The sequence below is a fragment of the Quercus robur genome, chromosome 11 (assembly GCF_932294415.1).
Source record: "Quercus robur chromosome 11, dhQueRobu3.1, whole genome shotgun sequence".
Classification (NCBI taxonomy): domain Eukaryota; kingdom Viridiplantae; phylum Streptophyta; class Magnoliopsida; order Fagales; family Fagaceae; genus Quercus; species Quercus robur.
The window spans coordinates 18618108-18643870 of record NC_065544.1 but is presented as its reverse complement, the minus strand read 5'-3'; the positions used below and the strand labels follow the sequence as shown (position 1 = coordinate 18643870).

Sequence of the window (25763 nt, the reverse complement as noted above, 5' to 3'; positions counted from 1 at the left end):
TTAATTGATAAAGTCTCTAATTGTTGAATAAAAGATTTATGACTTAATTTTCACCTACACTTATCAACCATAGATTGAAACTCCATTAAAAAAAACTATAAAACTCTTGAAGATATCAATATAATTCATTGTATGAAAAGTAATAAAATGCCACATTTTACCAAAACAAGAAAAAAAAAAGAAAAGAAAAAAGAAACACACATGAGTGAACACAGTAATGAATAACTTTTGTTACAATTTGCGCACACAGGCTGCGGGCAAGTGGCGGATCCTCATCTCCACTAGTGGCAACTTGCCGACTAGGGTGACATTAATCACAAGCTGTCCATTCTTTTTTGCGTGTACGATTCCATACGTGGCCAATTAAAAGAGAGTTTGCAGTTAAAAGTTAAAAAGTCGAAAGCTATATATAAATTCAAATTGAACCCTCTTTTTCTCTCTCTACTGGGTGTGGTTTCTACCAGAATTCAAATTGACGAAATAAGAAAAGAAAAGAAAGCGAAATTTTGATTTTGAAACGCGTCGCGGTCAAGGTCACCAGGTTTTCCTCAACATACATATTTTTCTCTTTCTCGCTATTAATTAATTTTATAATTCCTCTCAAAATTAATTGTTTTATAAATTTTGATTCCATTCCATCTCATGCCATCTATCAAAATATCTATATTTTTTTTCGATTTTTATTTAATATTTTTCTTGAGTGTCTGATTAGTTTTCCAAATTGCTATGGACGAAACGATGTATGTTATAGAAAAATATTAAGGCATTGGATGATGATGATGAGGAAGTGGGTTTTCATATTTTATTAACGAAATCTGGTTTTCAATATTGTTTGTTGCACATACATTTTACTATGCAATTTATGTCAAATTCCCTTTTTGTTTGTTTGTTTGTTTGCTTATGTATATGTTTTCATCAGATTAAAAAGGTCATTCATGCTGCTTTTTGTTGTTCTCCATTATGGGTTATCAGTGTTGGTCCACACTTTTCTTAATTCTGTAGAAAAATTTGATTGCAAAATGAAACAATTCGGTGTTACTATATGCATTTTGGAAAGGGTCATCTGTGTTCATTTTTACTATATGAAAATTGTAAAATTGTTTATATTGAGCACACATTTAATTCTAGAGAGAGAGAGAGAGAGAGAGAGAGAGAGAGAGAGGCCTGTATGTATATAGACACAAATCTTTTGAGTCTTATAATGCTACTTCAACAAATATAAGGGTAGTACAACAAGTACAACAGGCATGGGCCCATAAGTGGGCTTGAGTTAATATAACTCGAACAACCCCCCTCAAACTCAAGGTGAGTTTTACTGACAGGATGATGAAATTGGCCTGGTGGATAACAAGCTCATTCTAGGGGGAGATCGAACAAAGCTGTTGAGTGCCCTGAAGTAGATGATGTGAACAAACTGAAAGTTGATCTCAATATGTATTGTTCGCTCATGAAAGACATTGTTATGGACGATCTGATGACAATTCTGCTACTACAATGCACTATAATAGCTGAAGAGAGAGAGAGAGAGAGAGAGAGAGAGAGAGACCTATATCCTATAGTAGCTAGTGAAACTAAAAAAGTTTAGAGGTAGTAACAACTAAGGCTCGATACTCAGTCCCAGTGTGAGAATGGGCAACAATCATTTATTTCTTTCTACACCAATAGATAAGAGATTCAACAAGGAGGAAACAGAGCCCCATGGTGGAATGGCAATTGATAGGGTCTCATACCTAGTCAGCATAGGTGTAAGCTTGAAGTACCAAAGAGGACTGAGGGGAGAAATGGAGGCTGTGAATCAATTTACGCTTGACATAGATGAGAATACAGAGAACAGTTGCAAAGTGTGTGGAGTGAGGAACTCCATATATTGACGGACTTGATGAACAACATTAGAGAGATATCAGCTCAAGTGACAATATGATACACAAGGTTCCAACCAGTTGTTGGCACAATGTGACATCTTGGAGTGGTTTACCATCTTGAGTAGTGAGGCATGCGTTAGTCTTTATAGGAGTGTCAGCAATCTTTCTATTAGAGAGACATGCATGAAAAAGTAGATCTAAGGTATACTTAGTTGTGCTAGATAATATCCAATACTTAGCTGTTTTAGATAATATCCAATCAAGGAGGAAGTAATTTCAAGTTTAAAAATGTAAATGAGAGGGCTAAGATCCTTCATTACACATTCAACTGTATAGAGAGAGGCCTACATATATAGGCACAAATTCCTAGGTCAAATAATGCTATTACAACATGTACAAGGGTAGGATGTAAGTTTCACAGGTTTGAGCCTGCAAGTGGGCTTGGGCTATTATAACTCTAAATGAAGCAGAGTAGAAAGGATAGGGAGCAAGGTAACTTAATGGACGTAAAGTTTCCATGAAAACATGAAAATGGAATAATCCATGCAGAGCGAGTTTGAAATGCAGCAAAATGTAAAATTATTATTTTTATGTTTAATGTCCATGTGTATACTTGTCTATTCTTGTTTCCTCTTTACATTTGTGTTAAAAAAAGACTGGTAGTGGCAAAATAAAAAGCTTCCACTTCGTTTGGGAGGGGGAAAGGTGATGCAGGACTGTTAAGAAGTTCAGCACTATACTAGGTTTCTTGATGAATTCTTGAATAAGGATTATTGTTTAAGAGTTTAGGTTAGAAAAGTATGAATGTTGACGGCTGTTGCTGAAATAGGGGATAAACATAAAATAACATAAATAAAACACTAGGCAATCACACCTAGGTCTTCCTAAGCATCACACCTAGGGTTCCTTGGCATCACATCTTGGAGAAGTTTGCATCACACAAACAAAGCTTAAAATAAGCTGCTGAATTTTATTAATCAAAATATTCTGAAATAACATGACTACAAAAGGGTCTTTATATAGAGGCTATAGTTATCATTTTCCTAGTAGGACTTGGACTCTAAATAACCTATTCCTAGAATGAATAGAAATACTAATAATAAACAAATAAAAGACTTAATAATACGTAAACATAAAAATAAGACTCATGGGCCTTTGGTACGGTCAAGGACAACCCTTTCCAGATTTCTAGAAATTACCAAATTGCCCTTATTCTAATAGAACTTAATTAAAACTGATCCAGAAACTTCTCAACCTAAAAGACTCTACTAATAACTAAAATGACCTATCAAAGGTGCAAAGAAGGTCCAACATCAAAACTAGACCACAATTCTTGAATCTTTGTATATTTCATCTTCTTTTTCCTTGAGCTCTTCCTTGTCCTCATCAAAAGGGGGGAGGGGGTGGGAGGAATGGAACAAATAGAATTTTTAAAGAATATTCCTTCCATAATCACATTTGAGAGTATATAAAGAATGAAATGGAAGTCCATACCTTATTTGAGAGCTTAAGTAGGAGGGAAAGGAGGGGAATGGATTATTGATACTTGAATTTTTTTATCTAATTCCTCATGATGCCCCTTATATTTTGCCAAATTTCCTATATTATCCATCTGAACCCAAGTCCTGCCCTATAAAAAATTAATACATAAGGTAATTAGAAACAAAACAAAACCAGAAGCAATACAAAATAAACATTATAATCACAAAATTAGCATTTGGGACAAGGCTGAGGTTGATAGAATTGAACACAAATCACGAAGAGAAAGGCCCACCTGAATCATGCTCTATGAATGAAAATGGAATAACCCAGTCTACACATTGCCACACCAACTCATTATGAAATGAACATGAACCCTGACCATAACTGTATCAATTGATAAATACCTCCTAAACATTATTTTTGCTCTTTTTGATAGGTTTTTATTGATTCATTCTAGAACAGTAGACAGTCTTAAAACTCAATTGTGTATGACGGGCCTTTACCTGAATAACAAAGGACTCTCAAGTAGATTTTTTATACCATTCTAAGCAAGCTGTGCATGTGCCATATCTTCACCTTAACTTGAGGGGAGTAGTGAAATATATAGTCCAGATCTTATTTAAATTTGCAATTTTTAACCCTTGTGGGGGTTCATGTGTAATTTGCATACTATGATTTGAGTATAATAGAATCGGTGTTAGGGTTAATCAAATTAACCTAACACAAGATTTTCTCCAAAATATAATATATATGGGGTTTTAATTTGGAGGGAACGCAATTCTTGAACGTTTGAAGATATTGAGAGACCTGTAGATCTTTTGAAGTTTTTGCTAGCTGGGATTTTGTTTGAGTGGTCTCGTATTTGGGGTTTTACGCATTGTATTTCCATGTCTAGTTTCCTTATTTCTGTTAGCTCTTCACTTTGATTTGCTTGTATCTGTTTCAAGTGCAGTGGGTTTACTATTGTAAACACATTGTACTTTTCTTATCAATAAAATTTTTATAAACTATAAAAAAAAAATAGGTTGGACTATAATGCCAAAGGATTAGAGAGGAATAGTAATAGAAAGCAGAGGGAATACAATTGAGTCCATGAATATAAAGGTCATTTCCTAGAGTGTAAGAGGTCTGAATTGTGGGGTTGACAGTCAGAAACCTACCTTAAAGAAGATCAAAATAAAATTAATATAATGCTCTTTCTATGCTCTTTTCATTGATCCTTACATGGACAAGATAATTTGTGACTGATCCAAGGATATATTTATTTGCTATAATCCTTGGTATTAACTTAAAATGTAATGTTATTATTCATTTTTTAGTGCTCACCTTGAGGTTAGGCCTTGGTGCAATGGCAAGTGCCTTTCACCCAAAGCACATGTCGAGGGTTTGAGTCTGAAATCAGTCTTTTAAAGAAAGAGATAAGGTTGTGTACCAATTAAATCTCCCAAAACCTACAAAAGTGGGAGTTTTGTGCACTAGATACGACTTTTTATTTTCTAGTGCTCACCTCTCTCTCTTTTTAAATTCTTCTTGTCTTTGTTTACGTAGAATATTTGAGTGAGTGTAGAACTACTTTCTATACCATTTTGAAATGCCTTATTATTGCCAATTCTCAGTAATGCATAAGGTACCATCAACCTTGGGATATTGAATAGGATCTTCATGGAAATTAAACTGGTCTGTAAGTAACCCTTAAGTGCCCCATAAGTTACATTTTAGTTCTCGTACTATCTTAAATTACAGTGAGATGCTTTGTGGAACTAACTCTTTTTTGGGGGGAAGGGGTGGCAGATATTTATGGAGTTGTGGGATGAAATAGTGGTTGTTTAAGATTGAAAAAGTTAGAGATTGATAAGATTGATTTATATTCTTTGTTCTTGTGATGATCTTTTTGATAAGTAATAAGTTTTATTGATATCAAAAAAGGGACACCCTAGAATACAGGGAGTGTACAGGGGTCAACAAATCAAGTACAAAAGTTACAAGAATCAAGAAAATAAAAAAAAAGAAGAGAATGATTGGTTTTGTAAAGTAGAAAACCAATCTAATAAAGTTTTAAAGAAAAATAACTTGAGATCTGGTATGGATCTCTCATTATCTTCAAAAAACCTACTATTTCTTTCCCTTCAAAGATACCACATTAAACAATGGGGAACAATTAACCATATATGACTATTTCGATGATGTCCAAGTTGGCATTGCCAACAAGCTAGGAGCCCCACAATTGACTACGGCATAACCCAGCTTACTCCAAATAAACCCAAAACCATAGACCACAAATCCATAGCAACTGGACAATGAAGAAAGAGATGGTCAACCAATTCACCATTACACTTGCACATATAATACCAATCCAATATCCAAACCTTCCTTGTGATGATCTTTTATCTTCATGAAGTAGTAGTAGGGGGTGTAGACAAAGTCTAATCAACCAAAAGAACCAACCAAAGAAATGCAATCATGTGGTGGTGAACCTCCCATTCTAATTCAGTGCTCTGGTGGGTTCCCTTAACCAAGCCATTGCCTATGAGTTGTCGGCTCATTCTTCAACAGGCATGCAGTCAGAGCCCTTGGCTCCTCCCACTGCTTGAGAGCTTACAGTTTTGTGTTCTATTTTATTCTCTGATGGGGGTTGACAAATAAATAATCCAAAACTGAGAATATTGGTTCACTTTGCGGTATACAGAATTAAGAAACTAAGGGGTATCCAACCAATCAACTGCCACATATCTGTGTGTGTGTGTGTGTCATATTGTACATTAACTTTGAATTTTGAAGGTCTTATGAGATTGGCTATGAATGTGGTTAACTGTGCATGTTTCCATTCAATCCTTGACATAACCTTTGGATATTCACCTATTACTTGCTCCATCTCTTTGCCTCAAGTTCTCTCTTCTTAGTCAAACTGATGGAAGAAATATGTTTGCCTTTTTAACTTGAATAATTAGACAATAATTAGCTGTATACTTTCTTAGGTAAATTTTGTAGAATTCTTTTTTTTTTTTTTTTTTTTTTAATTTTAATTTTTTATAAATTTTTTATATGTGTGAATCCATGTAAGTTTTAGATGGTGTTATTAGGGAATTATTCCTTGTTTATGTTTTTATTTTAAAAACGTTTATGATTTAGTCCTTATTTTCTAGGAAAGGGAGAGAAGCAATTTTACTAGTTGGACATTCATTTGGTGAGCGTTTACGCATCTTGAAGTGGTTTATGTTCTCAGTATTTGATTGGCTAACCCATGTTACTATTTGACTTTAAAGTTCTTATCTTCCATGCTAAACTGTCGTACTTCCTGTCTGGCAGAGGGTTTCTGATTTGGACTTAGTTTGGGGAGGCTAGAGATATGGTGAAGTTAACCATGATAGCTCGTGTTACTGATGGCCTACCATTAGCAGAAGGGCTGGATGCAGGTCGGGATCCACAAGATGAATTCTACAAGCAGCAGGCTAAATCCATATTCAAAAATTTGTCAAAGGGCCATAACGAATCCTCAAGAATGTCGATAGAAACTGGTCCCTATATATTCCAGTATCCTGATTTTTGTTGTCACTTATTATTTTGTTAAAAATTTACAAGTTGTGTCATATGGATGGAACCACCATCCCTTACTTTGCCCATTTTCTTGTTTATTTTTCTAAATTCTTTTTTCATTCTGATTTCAACTTAATTATCTGTCTTAAGTGTCTTTTCTATTTGCTTTGAAATTGCATGCCAGTCAAATATAAGGATGTTCTTTACCAAGAATAGAATATCTTGGTACTAAGTTGGTACTGTAATGTCTCCACTTGTTAGAGTCTGGCTTTTTTTTTGGTTGAAAAAAAGGTTTGCAATGGTTATGACCTTTTAGATGCCAGAGCACAGTTATAGGGGTGTGAAAGGAAATGGTAAAATCCCATAAAGGGTGGGGTGGAGAAGACAAACTGTGCTGGATTCCTTCCAAAGGCTACAAATTTCTATGAAGTTTTGAGAGCTCTAGTGAAGGCTCCGTATTCCCGTGGAAGAGTATTTGGAAGACCAAGGCTCCTATGAGAGTGACTTTTGTTGCTCAGTAGCATTAGGGAAAATCCTAATCCTGACGATCATATAATAGTGATAGATTGGTGCTGCAGGTGTAGGAAGAGGGGGGAAACCTCTAATGATTTGCTCCTCCATTTTAATGCAAACAAAGAACTTTGGACATGATTCTATGTTTGTTTGGGGTGTGGTGGGCTATATCTAAAAGAGTGGTGGATTGTTGGCTTGTTGAAAAGTATTGTTTGATAGTGGGTTGGGCTCAGCGGTTGTACAGTTTCCTTGGCAGGTCAAAACTGCCACAGCATGACGATATTTTCTATTAAGAACATGTTGCCTTTTAATCTATGAAAAACCCATGGCATTTAGTTTTCTAAACATTTGAGTTTCATGAGATTATACCTTCTTGCTTTCTTGCCTTCTATAATATGGAGAAGCATTAATGAAGGGTGGGAGAGTTTCTCTAAGCATTTGTCTTTCGTAGTGGGTGAAGGCACTCGTATACACTTTTGGCATGATAGGTGGATTGGTGATAATACTCAAAAAAATCTCTATCTTGATCTCTATATGTGTTCAGCGGTCAAGGATGCTTGTATCTTTGAGGTTTTATGGATGCCAGACGGGGGTACTGTTAGAGTATGGGATTTAAGGTTCTATAGAGCTTTTGAAGATTGGGAGCTAGCTGCATCTTATTCCCTACTCCAGCTTATCCAAACTTGCATTCTTCGAGGTGATAGGAGTGATACTATTTGTTGGCGGTTGAAGGGTGATGGTAATTTTGACACCCGATCTTATTACCATGCGATTCGGGGTGCTTCGAATTCTTTGTTTCCTTGGAAGGGTGTTTGGAAACCAAAAATTCCTAGGTGAGTGGCGTTCTTTTTGTGGACAGCTGCTCATGGTCGGATCCTCACTTTGGACAATCTAATGTTTAGGGGTCGCCCGTTGGCTACTTGGTGTTGTATGTGTTGTTGTGATGGGGAGTCGGTAGACCATCTTCTTCTTCATTGCCCTCTTACTCATTCCCTTTGGACTTTTATGCTTCAGGCCTTTGGTATTCATTGGGTTATGCTAGGATTAGTGGCGGGTTTGTTATCTTGTTGGCATCAGTGGCTTGGGAAACATAATTCAAACATTTGGAATTTGGTTCCAAGGTGCTTAATGTGGATTGTGTGGTTGGAACAAAATCGTCGTTCCTTTGAGGATATTGAGAAGACATTGGACGAGTTAAAAGTTTTATGCTAACGTAGTCTTTGGGAGTGGTCTCGGTGTTGGGGTTTTACTGATTATTCTTCTCTCTCTGAGTTTATGTCTTCCCTTAGTTTAGTTTCCTGATTTCTTGTTTTGCTGTGTTGTTTGTTCTTTTTTTCTTGTTGTTCATCATCATGAACAACTTGTACTTTTCTTTTCTTTTTTCTCTTTATTAATAAATTTCTGATTACCTATAAAAAAAAAAAAAAAATACCATTTGTAACTTGGACACCTTGACACAAGTATTCAGCTACATCATTGAAGGCCGTGTTTGTTATCTGACTATGTGTGATCGTTCTTATCCAAAAAAATTAGCTTTTCAGTACTTGGAAGAGCTCAAGAATGAGTTTGAGAGAGTCAATGGGGATCAAATTGAAACTGCAGCTAGACCTTACGCATTCATTAAATTTGGTATTACTTCAGTGGAAACTAAACATGTTTCCTTTCCTTAGTACTATTTTTCTAAGTTAAAATAGTTCTTCATGAATTTTTATGTGTTTGTTGCTAGATATCTCTTCCTTCATCTCTAATTATTATTATTATTTTTTTCTTGGGGGGGGGGGGGGGGTTTATTAGATACATATATACAGAAAATTAAGAAATTGTATTTGGACACCCGCTCTCAACGGAATATTGCAAAGTTGAATGATGAACTCTATGAAGTTCAGCAAATAATGACCCGGAATGTGCAGGAAGTTCTTGGTGTTGGTGAAAAGTTGGACCGTAAGTTCCCTTGCTTTCTTCTTCTTCTTCTCTCTCTCTCTCTCTCTTACTATGAAACTTCCTGTTTATATGATAATGTTGAAGCAAGGTCTTGTTCATTACTAGGTTGTTGGTTGACTTCTTTTTTCCCCAACATGGACTGCTGCATTTAATAAACACTGTTAAATTTGCAGGTTGTGCCAAATTAAAAGAAACACAATTTGTATTGCATTGCATGTGGCTATGATTTGGCAAGCTTTCATCATAAAGCAAAAAATTGTTTTATTAAACCCCATTCACAATTTGCTTTTGAATCTTAACATTTCACTGCCACTTTTCCTTCTTTCCTTGATGAGTTCTTGGACCTGACTTTATTTCAATTCTCCAGCTGGCCTTTCCCTGGTTATTTGATTTGTTCTCCTGATAAGTATTCTCAATCTCCCTAAAAGATGCCAAGGTGACACAACCAGTGATGTAGGGAAGCTTTTTGTATTTATTTTTCTTGAAGCTTTGTATCATTCAGATTACGGATGTTGTACATAATAATAAGTGGTGGGTTATGTTTTTAGAGGAACTGGTTGCTGGAAATTTCCTGGCAGCAACAGATTGGGGGTTTTAAGGTTGGTTTGGAAGAGTTAGTTTCTGTCAAAAGATTGAGAAAATCTTTTGAAGAGTTTTAAAATGTATGAGAGAAGGGTTGTGGTTTGGGGTTGAAAAGGAAGGAACTGCTGGCATTTTTAGTCTTAATTTTTACTTATATCAATATGGAAGAGCAAATGTTGCACTTGACAATTTATATTTGTCACCTTGAACATAATCTAAACAAATATGAGAAGAGAAATCCTGGCTCATAATAACTAGCCAATTAAGGCATCAAGGCCCTCTGGTCTCAAAGGAAGAGTTGGTTGGAACTATCCTTAATGAGGTTAGTTGGAGAGCTGGTGCTTTCATTCCTGAGAAATGTTCTGCTAGAGTTAAGAAGCTTTGTACTGACTTGAAAATTAACTTGAAGTTCTGGTTGATTTGGGCTGGTTTGTTCTGTGTGTTGACTGTAGGTATATTTTTGTAGTTGGGTTGGGTAGTTTCTGGTCTGGTCGTATGCTGTCTTGACCAGTGTTGATTTTTTCATTTCCTTGTTAGCAGCTTAGCTGCTTGTTCTGGGTTTTGTGCTGTATTGTATATCTTTGGTAATGAAGTCATCTTATTCTTGGAGTCGATATTCTTTCCAGGGCATGCCTAGTTTTGTGCTAGTTAAGAAGTTGAAAGCTTTGAAGGAAGACATTCGTTGGTGGAACATAAGAGAAATTGGAACTATAGGGGTGAATAAGAAGAGGTTGTTGGAGGAGTTGGTGAGGCTATATGAGAAGGATGGGGTTAATGGGCTCACACTAGCAGAGAAGATGGAAAGGGATGGAGTGACATCAGAAGTGAAGCAGTTGGCTTCATTGGAGGAAATATCGTTGAGACAGAAATCTAGAGTTTTGTGGCTTAAGGAGGGAGATAACAAGAAGTTTTTCCATTGGATGGAAAATTCTCATAGAAGGAATAACCATTTGGGTAATTTAGAGGTGGATGGTGTGGTATATGAAGAGGAGTCAGAGGTAATTGACAAGGTGGTGGGATTTTATTAGAAGTTGTATATGGAGACAGAGACATGGAGACTAGTGGTGGATGACTTGAATTTTGATAATATTGGGGTAGTGGAGAATGGGTTGCTTGAATAGAGATTGGAGGAGGAAATTCTACAAGTTATGCATGATATGGAGGGGGATAAAGCTTCGGGACTAGATGGGTTCACGATGGCATTTTTTCATCATTGCTGGAGGGTCGTGGAGAGTGATATTTTAGCTCTCTTTGAGGAGTTTTACGAATATGGTAATTTGAGAAGTCCCTGAATGCTTCATTTATTTCTCTTATTCCGAAGAAACAGAAAGCCTCTAATATGATTGATTTTAGATCAATAAGTTTGGTGGGTGGTGTCTATAAGATCTTGGCCAAGGGCATATTGTTTGAGAGGGGTGTTGGATGGCCTCATTTCTGAATTTCAAAATGCTTTTGTTGGGGCGGGGGGGGGGGGGGGGGGGGGTTCATCAAATTTTGGATTCAGTTTTGGTTGCAAATGAGTGTGTTGACAGTCGGATTCGGAGTAAGATTCTGGGTGTAATTGGTAAACTGGACATAGAAAAAGCCTATGATCATGTAAATTGGGAGGTGTTGCTTTACTTGTTAGAGAGGATGGGTTTTGGAGCTAGATGTTGGCAATGGATACATACATATATATCTTCTGTCCAATTTTCAGTATTAGTTAATGGTTCTCTAGCCGGTTTTTTACATAATACGAGAGGCTTAAGACAAGGGGATCCTTTTTCTTGTATGTTATCTCTCTTAATGATGGAAGTGTTTACTAGAATTCTTAGACGGATGGAGGGGGGTGGTATTATTAGGGTTTTCAAGGTGCATGGAGTGGGAGGTGATGAGTTATGTGTATCTCATCTATTATTTGCAGATAATACTATACTTTTTGGTGATACAAGTGTTAGCACATTCTTCATATTAGGATGTTGCTGACTTGGTTCACAATGGTTACAAGGCTAAGGATTAATGTTAGTAAAAGTGAGATGGTTCAGATTAGTGATGCAGATAATCTAGACACTCTAGCTGATATGTTGGGTTGCAAGGTTGGGAGTTTGCCTATGTCATACCTTGGTATGCCATTGGGAGCTTCCTATAAGTCATCCTTTGTTTGGAATCCGATTTTGGAGAAATTGGAAAGACGGTTGGCAAGATGGAAGAAAATGTATCTTTCTAAGGGGGTTGCCTGACCCTCCTTAAGGGTATGTTTGATTGGGATGAAAACAAGGAGAATGGAAAATAGGGAAAGGAAAATAGGGTGGAAAATGACATTTTCCACTGTTTGGTTGAGGAGAGAAAACAAGAGAGACAGAAAATAGGGGGGAAAATTTTCCCTCTAGGCCCACCTTTTTTTATCCTCCCAATTTGGGAGGAAAATGAGGAAGAAATAGTGCTGAAATATGCACTTTACACAAATACCCTAAATTTAAGTTGCATTTTTTTTTTCTTTCTTCTCTCTTCCCTGGGCAGCAATGTTGTCCCCCACTTTTTTTTCTTGGGCATTAGCATTGCCACTTTTTTTTTTTTTTTCTTTTGATTTTTTAGGGCTTGGGCGTGATAGTTTATTTTTATTTTTACTAGATGTGATTTTTTTTGGAACATGTTTTTTATTTTTATAAAAAAATTTGGGTGATTGCTCTTTTTTGTGTGGTTATTTGTCACTTTTATTTATTTATTTATTTATTAATTTGGAATCATTCTTTAATAAGGGTATATGAGTAAATTTATTCAAACTCATTTTTCCATCCCTCCACTTTTCCACTTACAACCAAACAAAAAGGAGAGAAAATAAAATCTTTTCTATCCTCCCACAATTTTCTATCCTCTCACTTTTCCACCCTTCCAACCAAATGGACCCTAAGAGTATGCTTTCGAGCATTCCCACTTATTTGTCTTTGTTCACCATTTCTACTAGAGTGGCTAATAGGATTGAGAAATTACAGAGAGATTTTCTTTGGTGAGGTTTAGCGGATGAGCAAAAAATTTATTTGGTAGGGTGGGATAAGGTGTGTTATCATATGACCGATGGTGAGTTGGGTATCAGGAAAATTAATACCTTTAATAAAGCCCTTCTAGGTAAGTGGTTGTGGCGGTTTAGGGTTGAGGAGATGCGTTTATGTGTGTGATAGCCTTGAAATTTGGGGAGGAATGGGGTGGCTGGTACTCCATGTTGCAAAGAGTTTCACATTGGTGTGGTTTATGGCAAGTTATATGGATGGGGTGGGAGAGTTTCAGTAAGGTTCATTTATTTTGAGGTTGGGTTGGGGAGTAGGTTTCGGTTTTGGCATGATTGCTGGTGTGGGGAGCAGTTGTTGAAAATAACTCTCCCGATTTTATTTGAGATTGCTACTTATTGGGAGGCTTTTGTGGTTGATATGTTGGTGAGTCATATGGTGAGGAAGGGCAGAGTTGGAATATACAGTTCCAACGTAGTTTCCTTTCATGCTTTGGAGTCACAGAATCCTCCAAATGAGGATGGGGATAGGATGAGGTTGGGGTTGAAGTCAAAGGGGGATTTTGACACACAATCCTTTTTTGGTGCTTTGAGGGGTTCTAACTCTACTACTTTTCTTGTCCTTTGAAAAGCATTTGGGGTGTGAAGGCCCCACATCAAGTGCCATTTGTTTGGCCAGCTGCATGGGGGAAGATTTTTACAGGTGATTATTTGAGAAGGGGCGTTCCAATTGTGGATTGGTGTTGTCTATGCCGGTGTAGTGGGGAGAGTGTTGTTCACCTTTTGTTGCACTGTGGTGAAGTTTCTTGGTTATGGAGTCTTGCTCTTAGACTGTTTAGTGTTGCTTGGGTTTTACCCAAGAAGGTTATTAATTTATTAGCAGGATGGAAAAACTGGTTGGGGAAGCAGTGTTCGAATATTTGGAATTTGGTACCACATTGTGTGATGTGGATTATTTGGGGGGAGCACAATAGTCATATTTTTGAGGACATGGAGCTTAACGGGGATCAGCTTTTAGCTTTATTTGCAGGGACCTTGTTTGATTACTCTCATGCGTGGGTTTTGCTTCTAGTGAATCCATTCCATTGTTTTTAGATTCCCTTTCTTCTTGTACATAGTTTTTGTTTTGTTTTCTGTTTCTTTTCTCTTGTTTGAACATAATGAAGTAGTCTTCTCTTAATACAAGTTTTCTTACCTATTAAAAAAAACAAAAAAAGGAAGTGTTGGCTTACAACCATGAGCAATATTATCTCTTGGTTTGTTTAGAGTTGGATGGAATATCTTACCATTCTTGTTAAAACTTAATTTAAGAAGAAAGCCATTGGTATGATTTTCAAGGTAACAAAGAGTATGAATTTGGACAAAATACTATGGCATAAAAGAATATATGTGGCTGTCCAAGGGTGGAGGGAGGGGGGCCCATGACCCCTGGCTTTTCAAATTTCTCCCTCCCATCTATTTTACTAATAAAAGTTTTAGAATATGTGTAAATTTTACTTGATCCTCCCGTTCATATTAAAAGAAAATTATACAAGCACTCATTTAAAGTATTAATGTCTCATTGTTTCTTTTAATATTCACTTTTGTAGTCATATATAAGTCATTAACTTTTGGAGCATTAAAAGTATATGTTTCCAAAAATATATGAGTAAATCTCTTTAGTAAAAGCTCCTTTTCTTTTCCAAAAACAAACTATTTTTCATTTTCTATTTAAAGAGGGATATAGAAAGGCATGGATAGTGTGTTTGTGTTATTTTGTGGATTTAAAAAATATTGATATGTTGGCTTTTAGCACACTGCCTGTGTGCCTTGTTTTATTTTTCCCTATTATTGATTTTCAATGAAGTTTATTACTTATCAATATATATATATATATATTATTGATATGTTTGGCTCCTATAAAACTTTTTGTCTCTGCCACTGGCCGATGCTAATACTTGATGTTTTTCTAATATGATTTTCAGTTATCATTTGATGGGGTTTGAGGGATTCCCCAGTGGTTCCAGCACCTCTTGTGGTGCTGGGCACTGGGGTTCCCATCAGCACCCCTCTTTTAACTAGCCAAAAAAAATCAGTTATCATTTGAAGTAGTAATTATAATGCATACCCTGATTGTATGTTTTTCTTTTTCTAATTATGCAGATGTTAGTGAGAAAAAAAAAAGAATTATCATTTAATGTACTAATTATATTGCATATACTGATTGTATGTTTTTCTTTTTCTCATTATGCAGATGTGAGTGAGATGTCCAGTCGTTTGACTTCTGAATCTCGCATATATGCTGATAAGGCAAGAGATCTAAATCGACAGGTCAGTCTTTTCTTTATTGCTCATTTTTCCCATTTGCTGCTACACAAATACCATGTTCTAATCTTTCATCTTTTATTGGTAGTTTTATTGTGACAACATAGTAGTACTAGTACTTGTGCTACCATTTATGTTTCTTTAATGCATTTTTTTTGCACTTAGTTTTCCACTGTCTCTGCTTTTCACGGGATTAGTAAGGATTCACCCTGGACTTAGTCTTGTTGTATCTGTCAAAGCTTGTTTAAATGAAGGAAAAAAAATGTTCTTCTGATGCATATTAATCCTTACCTTCTCTGTGATAAAAACTTAGGTTATGTTTGGTAGAAGTTTTTGTTTTCTATTTTCAAAAACTTGTTTTTGGGAATATAAAGAAAAAAAAAATTTCTTGTATTTTTGAAATAAAAAAACATGTTTGGTTAGTTGAAATTAAAAAAAATAATTTTTTGAAGAAAAAAATAGAAATACTAAAATATGTTGTTACTAGGATTTGAACTATAATACTAACTCATTAAATGAGACAGATTCATTAAATCAAATGCGTGTTTTCATTGACTTTTGAAAATTAGAAATTGAAAACAGCCTTTTGCATGTTTTCAGTTTCCTTCACAAATTGAGTTTTGAGAACAATTTTTGTTTTCTGTCCATTTTGGGTTGCTAAACAAGTTTTTTAGTCTCAAAAATAAAAAAATGTTTTTGAAAACAAAAAATAAGGGGAAAAAACAGTTATCAAACATACCCTTAGTGTTTTCTTGTAAGATCAACATGTTCTGGAAGTTGTGGACCATGCTTGGCATGTAAGTAATGTTTTCAGAAGTTTTGAAATAACGGAGTTTTATTCTTTGCAAGTATTTGTGGTGTGTCATCAACACCAAAATAGCATAGTCTAGTGTTTCCATTAAGAACTAATCTGTTACTAATTTACACTCGCTTGAGGTTGAACCTGTTGAAACATTGCCAATTGAAATAAACTATGAAATATATATATTTTTTTTTTGATAAGTAAAGGAAATTTTATTCAAACACTTAATAATGAGTCACCCGAGTATACAAGAAGTATAAAGTTGGGGACCCAAATAATCAAATACATAAATTACAAGCATCCATCAAATCATAGACCGAAAAAATAGAATGACTTCCTATGATAGACATCTAGTCCGATAGAGTTTTAAAGAAGAAAAGTTTTAAATCAGTTATAGTCCTTTCAAAATCTTCAAAACACTGGTTGTTTCTCTCCTACCAAATGCACCACATCAAACAATGAGGGATATCCATCCAAATAACACAATTACGATGATGACCAAAATTTCCTTGCCAACAAGCTGGGAGCTCAACCACAGTCTTTGGCATCGCCTAGTGGATACCAAACAAGGTGAACACCATAGACCACAACTCATAAACAATAGGATAATGTAGTAAAAGATGGTCTATCGATTCTCTATTACTTTTGCACATATAACACCAATCTAGTATCAACACCTTCTTCTTATGTAAATTATCAATAGTCAAGATAGTTCCTAAAGCTGCAGTCCAAACAAAAAATGCAACTTTGGAAGGAACTTTTTGCTTCCAAATACTTCTCCAGGGGAAGGATTGAGTACATACACCCAACAAAGCTTGATAGTAACTGCTTACCTCAATGCCCTTGCTCTTAGCAGGTGTCCAACACATCTTATCCTCACCAATACCTCTCAATGAGACTCCATATATAACATTCCAAAAAACAGACAAAGAATCTGATTCCCTATCATGAATTTCTCGCAGGAATTCTAAGTCCCAAAAAAGAACCCCGTTAGGAAACTGCATGAGATCAGCCACATAAGCCTCCTTATCATTACCGATTCTAAATAACTCTGGAAAACACGTACTCAAAGGATTATCACCACACTAGACATCATGCCAAAATTTCACTCGTCCCATCTCCAATCTGAAACTGAATATAGCGAGAAAAAATAGACCAACCACTACTAATACTTTTCTATAAACTCACCTCATAGGAGCCTAGAACAGAATTACAGCACCAATCTCCCTCCTCAACTCCATATTTAGCCTTTGTAACCCTTCTCCATAACACTTCTCTCTCATACCCAAATCTCCACGATCATTTTCCCAATAGTGCTTCATTAAAGTATCTCAAATTTCGAATTGCTAGACCCCCAGACTGGATGGGAGAGCATACCTTGGACCAATTCACCAAGTGACGTTTAGAATCATATCCTAGACCTCAATGAAAATTTCGTTGAAGTTGTTCTATACAATATGCTATATCTGCCGGAATTGGAAAAAGGGAGAGGAGATAAGTAGGTAAATTGGATAAAGTATTTTTTATGAGAGTAAGTCTCCCCCTTTTGGATAGATACAATCTTTTCCATCCTGCTAACCTCCTTTCCACCTTCTCAATGATGGGATTCCAAATTGCTCTATCTTTTCATTTTGCACCCAATGAAAGACCTAAATATTTCATAGGAAGTGAGCTCTACTTACAACCCAACGCATCTACTAGCATCTCAAAATTTGGAACCACTCCCATACAATGTTGTTAAAAGCGCTAAGCGCACTTAAGCGCAAAGGCCTCCTAGAGCCTAGGTGCAAAGCGCAAAGCGCAAGCGCGCGCCTGATCGATGTGAAGCGCACATTTAAAAAAAAATTTTATAAATTAAAAAAAAAATTATTAATGATCAATACAACAATCAAGTGATCAATTAATCATATAAATTACAATAAAACATTTTATATAATTTATATGACATTTACATAATTCTATTGTGCTTTACAAAATATATGCAACCATGATATTTGATGGTCATAATTACAAAACATGGTTGAATCAAAATAGAAGTATAGAACCAAAAAGGCAAAGGCTAAAAAGTACTAGAATGTTAAGTAATGTTATCTTTGCCTAACAAAATATCTTTGCCTAACAAAATCAATGCAAATATGCAATGAAATCCTAATCTACATAATAATCATCATCCTCATCAAGCAAGGGACCATCATCATTTTCATCACAAGATTTGTAGCCCTCATCATTTTTCTCATCCTCTTCATCTCCATCATGAGGAGCATGATGTGAACTAGAACTTGAACCTGTAGCTTGTCCTAATGGTCCCATTCTTGATCTGAAGTTGAATCTTTCTTCTTCAACTCCAAAAGCTCTAGCAACATTGCCCCATGTCAAAATATCATCATTAAACACAAGATCATCTTCAGCAAATTCTTCTACTTCATCCTCTTCTACTCTTCCAATCAACCACTCATTGCTATCATCTACATCTTTCAAGGAGATTGGATCAATTGTGTCACGCAAATTATATCTTCGTTTCAAGGCTCTATTGTACTTGATATATACCAAATCATTCATCCGGGATTGTGCTAACCTATTTCTTTTCTTGCTATGCACCTACACAATCCATATAGCCATATATTAATATGCATAGATGATGATATCATGATAATTAAATCATGAAATAAATTTCACAATTAAGTCCCTAACTTTTTAGTCACTCACATGTTCAAACATACTCCAATTCCGCTCGCACCCTGATGAACTACAAGTTAGGCTAAGAACTTTTACAGCAAATTGCTGTAAACTTGGAGTTGAAGCTCCATAAGCAGACCACCAATCAGCTGTTAAGGAAAATAAAAAATGGTCTTAACTCTTAAGTCTTAACCCTTAACTCAAACTTTATAAGAACTAAATAATTTTTCCATTTAATAAAATGGGCAAACTAATAAGTAACAACTAACAAAAGGCAAAAGCTAACAAAGCAAATACCTGGTGCCTTTTTCTTTCTTTGCCTCTTAGCCATTTCCAACCCAAAGAGACCCTCTTCTCTCTTATATGATGTCAACTCTTCAAGAATCTTATCTTGTTGATTAATGTTTGGAACCAACCTTTGTATGCATTTGTATAGGCCAGCCATCACCTCTTCATCTTGCTCAATTTCAGAGCGATTATCATAAAAAAATTCTGGATTCAAGAAATAGCCAGCCGCATGCAAAAGCCGGTGGAGTTGACAATCCCACCTTCGATCTATTATTTCAAAGATTTCTTTCTATCTTTCTTCCCTTCCATTAAAAGATTTTTCAATTGCTTCTTTAGCTCGATCCATAGCCTCATAAATGTATCCCATGGCAGGCCTTTTCTCTCCATCAACCAATCGAAGCACACGAACAATAGGACCTAACACTTTAAGGCTATAGACAACAGTGTTCCAAAATGTAGCCATTAGAATTGTTTGAGCCACCCTTTTTCCCGTTAGCTCCTTTGCCCACTTACTACGGGTCCAATCCTCCGAAGTAAACATCTTTCTCAAGCTTTCCTTTTGCTTATGTATACTTGATAATGTGAGAAAGGATGTAGCAAATCGAGTTTTAGCGGGCCTAAGCAAGTTCCTTTGCCCTGTAAACTGTCTCATCATGTTTATGAGACCAGTACGATTATATATATACCCAGTAAGCTCAATTGCCCTTTTTATTGTTCTCATGATTGTAGGAAGCTTTGCAATGTCTTCCAACATCAAATCCAAACAATGGGCAGCACATGGGGTCCAATACAAATGAGGTCTTTTTGCCTCCAATAATCGTCCTAATAATGTAAAAATATAAGTATGACAATTAGTAACAATTAAGAAAAAAATAAAAATAAAATATGAATACTATTTTCTAATTTCATGAGATTAAGATATATAGTTCTATATATAACTTCTTACCTGCCATCACATAACTTGAGTCATTATCAGTTATAACTTGTACAACTTTGTCTTCTCCAATTTTCTCCACCATGTTATCAAGTAGTTGAAACATCCTTTCTCCGGTCTTCATATATGAAGACGCATCAATACACTCGATAAACATGCTTCCCTTAGAGCAATTTACCAAAAAATTTATCAAAGATCTATGACTTTTATCTTTCCATCCATCAGACATAATAGAACATCCAGTTCTTGCCCATTCTTCTTTATGGCTCTTCATTATATCATTGGTGTGGACCACTTCCTTTTTCAATAAAGGAACTCTCACTTCATGGTAACTTGGGGGCTTCATACCAATTCCATATCGTCCAATGGATTGAATTGCAGCATTGAAACTATCATAATTAACAGCATTGAATGGAATTGCTGCTTCATACATCCACCTAGCTATATCAACACAAGCCTTTTCTCTTAACTCTTTCTTGTAAGCATCATTAATTGTTGTTTGGACCCCCTTTCCACTCTTTCCCATTTGTGCTGATTTAGGAGGAGAGACAAATGCATCCATAGGACCTACATGCCTTGGCTTCTTTTTACTAGTGCCACTGCCACCTACATTTTGCACTCGTTTTCCACGACCATCAACTTCAGCAACCTCATCCTCCTCTTCATCAAAAGCCATATCATCAAATTCAGCCATCAAATTTACTTGCTCTTTTTCTGTTTTTTTTCTCAGCATATATTGATTAACTTCTTCCTTCACATGTTCAGGGCACTTTTGACAGCCAACAATAGCTCTATAACCTCCAACCAAGTGTTGCTTAAGTCTATAAGCCCCTCCTTTTGCAACTTTCCCACAGAAATTGCAAGTTAAATCATTTTTATTGTTTTGATTAGCTAGATACGCATACTTCCATGCAATATCTTTTCTTGAATTTGAATCTCCAGTAGCCATAATGCATTAATGCCCTATAACTAATTACTAACATTAGTTAATAATTTAATCACTTAATAAATTTAAGAAAAATTCAATATGAGTCTAAGTGCTATGTTGACATATATTAAAGTAAGTTACCAAACAATTAACACATAAATAATTTCATACATTCATACATTTTTTTTTTCATGAATGACCCAACTAAGAAAGAGAGGAGCTTCGGGTTTCATTAATGAGGGAAAAAAATGGAACAAGTTTAAGAAAAAAAAAAGAAGAAGAAACAGAGGAGCTGTGTGACTGGGTCGTGGGTTTCAAAATGAGGACAGAGAGAGAATGGAACAGGTTTAAGAAAAGAAAAAAAAAAACAAAAGAAGAAAGAGGAGTTATGACTGTGTCGTGGGTTTCAGAATGAGGGGAAAAAAAAGAGAGAAAGAGGAAGAGAAGAAGATTGAGGTCTGGGTTTCAAAAAGAGTAAAAAAAAAAGAAAGGTTTAAAAAGGAAGAATATAAAAGAGAGAGAGAGAGACATACCTTTGAATCTTTGAGCTTGATACCGAGAGAGCACTGTGATTGGGAGGGAGCAGTGGGGTTGGCAGTGGGGTTGGGAGTGTCTGATTTGTTTGTTTGTGTTTGTTTGAGCGTGGGGTTGGGAGTGTCTGAATCTGATGTGTTTGTTTGTGTGTTTGAGACTTTGATTGGTTGTGGTTAAAAGTTAAAAAATATCTAAAGAGATAGGCTTAGGTGTATGGTAGCACACCATACTATTAGTTTTTATATATTAGATCAATGACTTATATAAAAAATATTTAGATCTAATGGCTAAGAATCAAATTAGGACTTTTTAAAAAAAAATATACGAAAAGCTCAAAAAAGCGCGCTTTGCGCTTAATAAAAAAAGCTCAAAAAAGCGCGCTTTTGAGAGGGAGCTTCGCTTTAGAGGAAAAAAGCCCCAAGGGCTCTGCGCTTTGCGCTTTGCGCTTAAGCGCGCTTTTAACAACACTGCTCCCATAGGAACTAGTTCAGACTTATCCAAATTAATTTTCAATCTCGGTACAATCTCAAACCATGACAAAATTAGGCGCAAAAACATTTGGTCAATATTAGCATCGCACATAACCAACGTATCATCTGCAAAGAGAAGATGAGTTACCTGTAAGTGATCACTTGTGGAGGTACCCACACTAAATCCAAACAATCGACCTTCTATCACCGCTTTATCCAAACTATGAAATGTTGGGTAGTAGCAACGCATTTGTGAAATATTGTGTGTATTTTGGGATTGCGTTTTACTTAAGAATTATTAATTCTGAGAAGATACTCTGGAAGTTTAATTTTAGAAGGAAAAATCCCTTGGGATTTAAGAAATCTAAAAGTTTTCATGGATGGAGAACTTTTTTGTGAAGTAATTTTAGCACTTAAATAAAAAATTGGCGATTTTGGTGATTTCTTCTTTTTAATTGACCATTTAGTAAGGTACTTACATGTTTGACACACAAAATAAGCCTTAATGAGTTTTGACACCAATTTTGATATAGGACCTTTACGAGTTCAACATTAAATTAAGGTTCTTGATGAGGGTTTAATGTTTAAGAGTTTAGGTATAATAAGATTTAATCTTGTATTAATTTTGTTAAATTACCGAATGTCCTAAAAGCTTAGTTAAATGGGTGGTAGAGTAAGCCAGAGATCGAACTCAGGATCTCTTGCTTTGATATAATTTAAATTATCGATTGTCCCAAGAGTTTAAGATGTTAGGAAATGGTGAATTTAATCATTTAACCATAGTTCTAATAAGTTTGATAGTTGTTTAGTGTTAAAATGGTGAATTGAATGAGAAACAAAGTAAGATAAATCCTAGGCAAAAACACCTAAGTTTTCCTAATCAATCACACTAAGGAAGGAGAATGTGACCACACACTTAAAATAAGTTGCTGGAATTTTATTAAAATCATCTATATGTCCTTTATTGAGTACATAAAGATTCTTTATAGACTATTCCCAATTCTAATCCAATAAGGACTAGGACTCATAAATAGTGTTTTCCTAGAAAGACTAGGATTCCTGATAACGAATAAAGTTGGTTAAGAAATTCTAAACCAAATAAAGAAAGGACCCAAAACAGAAAATAAAACTCATGGGTCTCCGCTAGTACGATATCTGGTGTGATGGGGAAGCTTCAATACCAGATCATATATTGTTTCATAATAACTCTGTGCAATGGGCTTTGAATTTTATGAGACAGATACATGACAAGGAGTTGGAGGCCTTATTTTCTTTTTTGGATTTAATTTATTGTACTTCAGTGCAAGGCAGTGGAGAGGATAAGCTTTGTTGGAAGCCATATGCACAAAAAGGATTTGACGTTAAATCATACTATTGATTTATAGCATCTAATGGCAATATGAGTTTCCCCTAGAAATGCGTCCGGAAGCCTAAATTTCCAAGAAAAATTTGTTTTCTTTTTGTGGATTGCTGCATTGGGGAGAATCTTAACAACAGACAATATGAGAAAAAGGAATATCATTGTGGTAAGTTGGTGCTACATGTGTAAAAGGAATGGGGAGACAGTTGATCATTTACCCCTCCATTGCTCTACTGCTAAAGAATTGTGGACTATGGTTTTCAGTCTTTTGGGGTTCAATAGGCGATGCTTAAAGGTGTTTTGGATTTATTAGTTTGTAGGCAATTTCGATTTGGTAGACATTGGAATAGAAAATTTTGGAAGGCGATTCCTCACTACTTAATGAGGTGTGTATCAATGTATGCCGAAAAAGGAATAGTAGAAATTTTAATGGGAGCCACAGGACCATCTTAGATTTCAAACTGATGTTCTTTAGAGCCTTTTTTGAATGGATGACATCATTAGGATTATTTACTATTTCATAATTACACTAATTAGATTTGATTTTTCATTGTAATTTTGCTTGATTTTGGGTGTGCCTATTGTATACATCTTGTATACTTGGGTTTTATGCCACTTTATTTCAATAGGATATTTTTACTTGTATATAAAAAAATAGAGTAGCCTATGAAAGGTGTCAAGAAGGCTCAACATTGGAAGTTTGAAACTAGGCAACAATTCTTGAATATTTTGGTGTTAAATGTTGTTCTTACTTATACTCTTTACCATCTGCATCAATGTTAGAAAGGGAAGTTTGGGAATCCTGTAATTGGAAAAATTTGGAGTGCAGTTCCTAAATGCTTCATTTAAATAGATGTATTTAAAACGAGGGATTTGAATTGAAATTTGAATTTTTAGTTTAAATGACATTCAAAAGTATGAGAGGGAATTTATTTTTTTGGTATTGATGAAATTTATGGGTGGATTTGAAATGATTAGATGTAAATTATTATTTAAAATTCATAACATCATGAATGTTTTGTTGGAACAAAATCTCCAAAGCTCAAATAATTTTCTATTGTGAGATCTATATAAAGCAATTGATATTAGCAATTGTTCAAAGTCCTTGATTTTCAAACTATCATATTCAAATGCAACCTTATGCATTTTGTGGATTTTTGGATAGAGCAAAAAAAACCACAAATTTAATGGTGTTGAACTTCTTTCCAATTAACTTTGGTCCTTTTTTGTAAAATCTTTTTAACTGAGTGGTTGTTTTAGGCTAAATCTGGTGTTTGTTGCTTTTATTATTATTAAATATTTTGTAGATCTCCTTAATTTTGGATTGTAACATTTGGAGATTTCCCTTAACTTCCGGAATTTTCTCTTTTGATGTCTTTTGAATTCTTGAAAACAAATTAGGATGAGGGATTTGGCTTCTAGTTGTGTTTTCTTATCCCATTCTATTGGTCTAATTTTAGGCGTTGATCTGGAAGTGGGCGCCAGTTGGGATTGTCATTGCTGTTGTTCTTCTCCTCTTTTGGGTAAAAAACAAGATATGGTGATCCTTTTTGCTCGTACATTTCAGCTGGCATCATTGTCAATTATCACTTGCCGGATGGAGTATGTTTCAGGATTGTGCAGAGTTTTGGTGTGGGGTACATATCCATTCTAAGGAAGAGCAGTGGATATTATCAGGTGGGCAAGCCTCAATTATATAAGTCCATTAAAGGGAAAAATGTACTTGGTAAAATTTAGAAGAGATCGATCCTCTTATTGTTATTACTTTTATAATATAACTAAACAAATTAGGCTCATAGTTCATACAGACATGTATCTACTCGGTTTCGATGATATATTCTAAAAAGGAGAAATTTCAATTACTTTGTTTCTTTTCCTCCTTGTACTAAATGGCCCACCAGAAATGATTTATTTATTGTCCATGTCTTTGGATTCTCATTGATCTCTTAGTTTGCACATTGTGTACTAAAATTGTGGCGGATTTTTCATTTCCCCCTTGCTTAAGACAATTTTGAAATTGTCAACAGTGAAGGTGGGTGGGGACAAGAGAACATGGGAAGACTATCTACATGAACATAAAGTTGAAAATAGGTTGTTCTTTCTGTTAGTTGATTCTGCGGCTGTTACTAAAGGACCACTGAGAGAAACACCAACTAATACACTTAGTTGGAAATACCAGCAAAATGACAGAAATTCAAAAGATATCATAAAATGTATCAGCAAGGTTATTGGTAGAAAAATGTGATAAAAAGATTTGAGATAGTATGGTTGGATAGAACAGTATGCCAGGTCATCGTAGCCAATCAATTATTATGCCAATGAAGCTTTTGATGGTGACTAATTTTCAGAGAGAAATTCTATGAGGAAAAAACACTAGAAGATGATGAAGTCCAGCTCAACCCTGCACTTGCATATAACTTTTACAAAAATAATGGTAAGAGTTATTGACATCCGTAGTTTTGAACCTCAACTAGAAGATGGTCCCCAAAAATCCATTAAGCTCTTTATATATGGATCATCTATAGGTTCATAGAAAACTTGAAAATGAATTTGGGAGAGAAAATCATGCC

At 35.4% G+C, this 25763-nt stretch overlaps 1 protein-coding gene and 1 pseudogene across 3 annotated transcripts; one reads left to right on the top strand and one right to left on the bottom strand.

The window, feature by feature from the left end:
- The first annotated feature begins 295 nt into the window (after positions 1-295).
- On the top strand, positions 296-25115 carry LOC126705528 (25.3 kDa vesicle transport protein-like). Of its 3 annotated transcripts, XM_050404582.1 has the most exons (7): positions 297-541; positions 6488-6528; positions 6651-6875; positions 8860-9020; positions 9186-9332; positions 15131-15207; positions 24654-25115. In XM_050404582.1, the coding sequence occupies exons 3-7, from the start codon at positions 6691-6693 to the stop codon at positions 24735-24737; spliced, it is 654 nt and encodes a 217-aa protein (XP_050260539.1). In that variant the 5' UTR covers positions 297-541; positions 6488-6528; positions 6651-6690; the 3' UTR covers positions 24738-25115. The 3 variants fall into 3 exon arrangements, with proteins under 3 accessions (XP_050260540.1, XP_050260539.1, XP_050260538.1); XM_050404583.1 differs by lacking the exon at positions 6488-6528 and having other exon boundaries at positions 296-533; XM_050404581.1 differs by lacking the exon at positions 6488-6528 and having other exon boundaries at positions 302-541.
- On the bottom strand, positions 17755-21217 carry LOC126705527 (uncharacterized; annotated as a pseudogene).
- Positions 25116-25763: the final 648 nt, after the last annotated feature.

What these genes read in the sequence shown, in the direction of transcription:
- LOC126705528 (XM_050404583.1), top strand. Translation starts at nt 6,691, where the DNA reads ATGGTGAAGTTAACCATGATAGCTCGTGTTACTGATGGCCTACCATTA. An exon ending in ACTGGTCCCTATATATTCCA is followed by an intron (nt 6,876 to 8,859) that starts GTATCCTGATTT and finishes ACAAGTATTCAG; the next exon opens with CTACATCATTGAAGGCCGTG. An exon ending in TTACGCATTCATTAAATTTG is followed by an intron (nt 9,021 to 9,185) that starts GTATTACTTCAG and finishes GGGGTTTATTAG; the next exon opens with ATACATATATACAGAAAATT.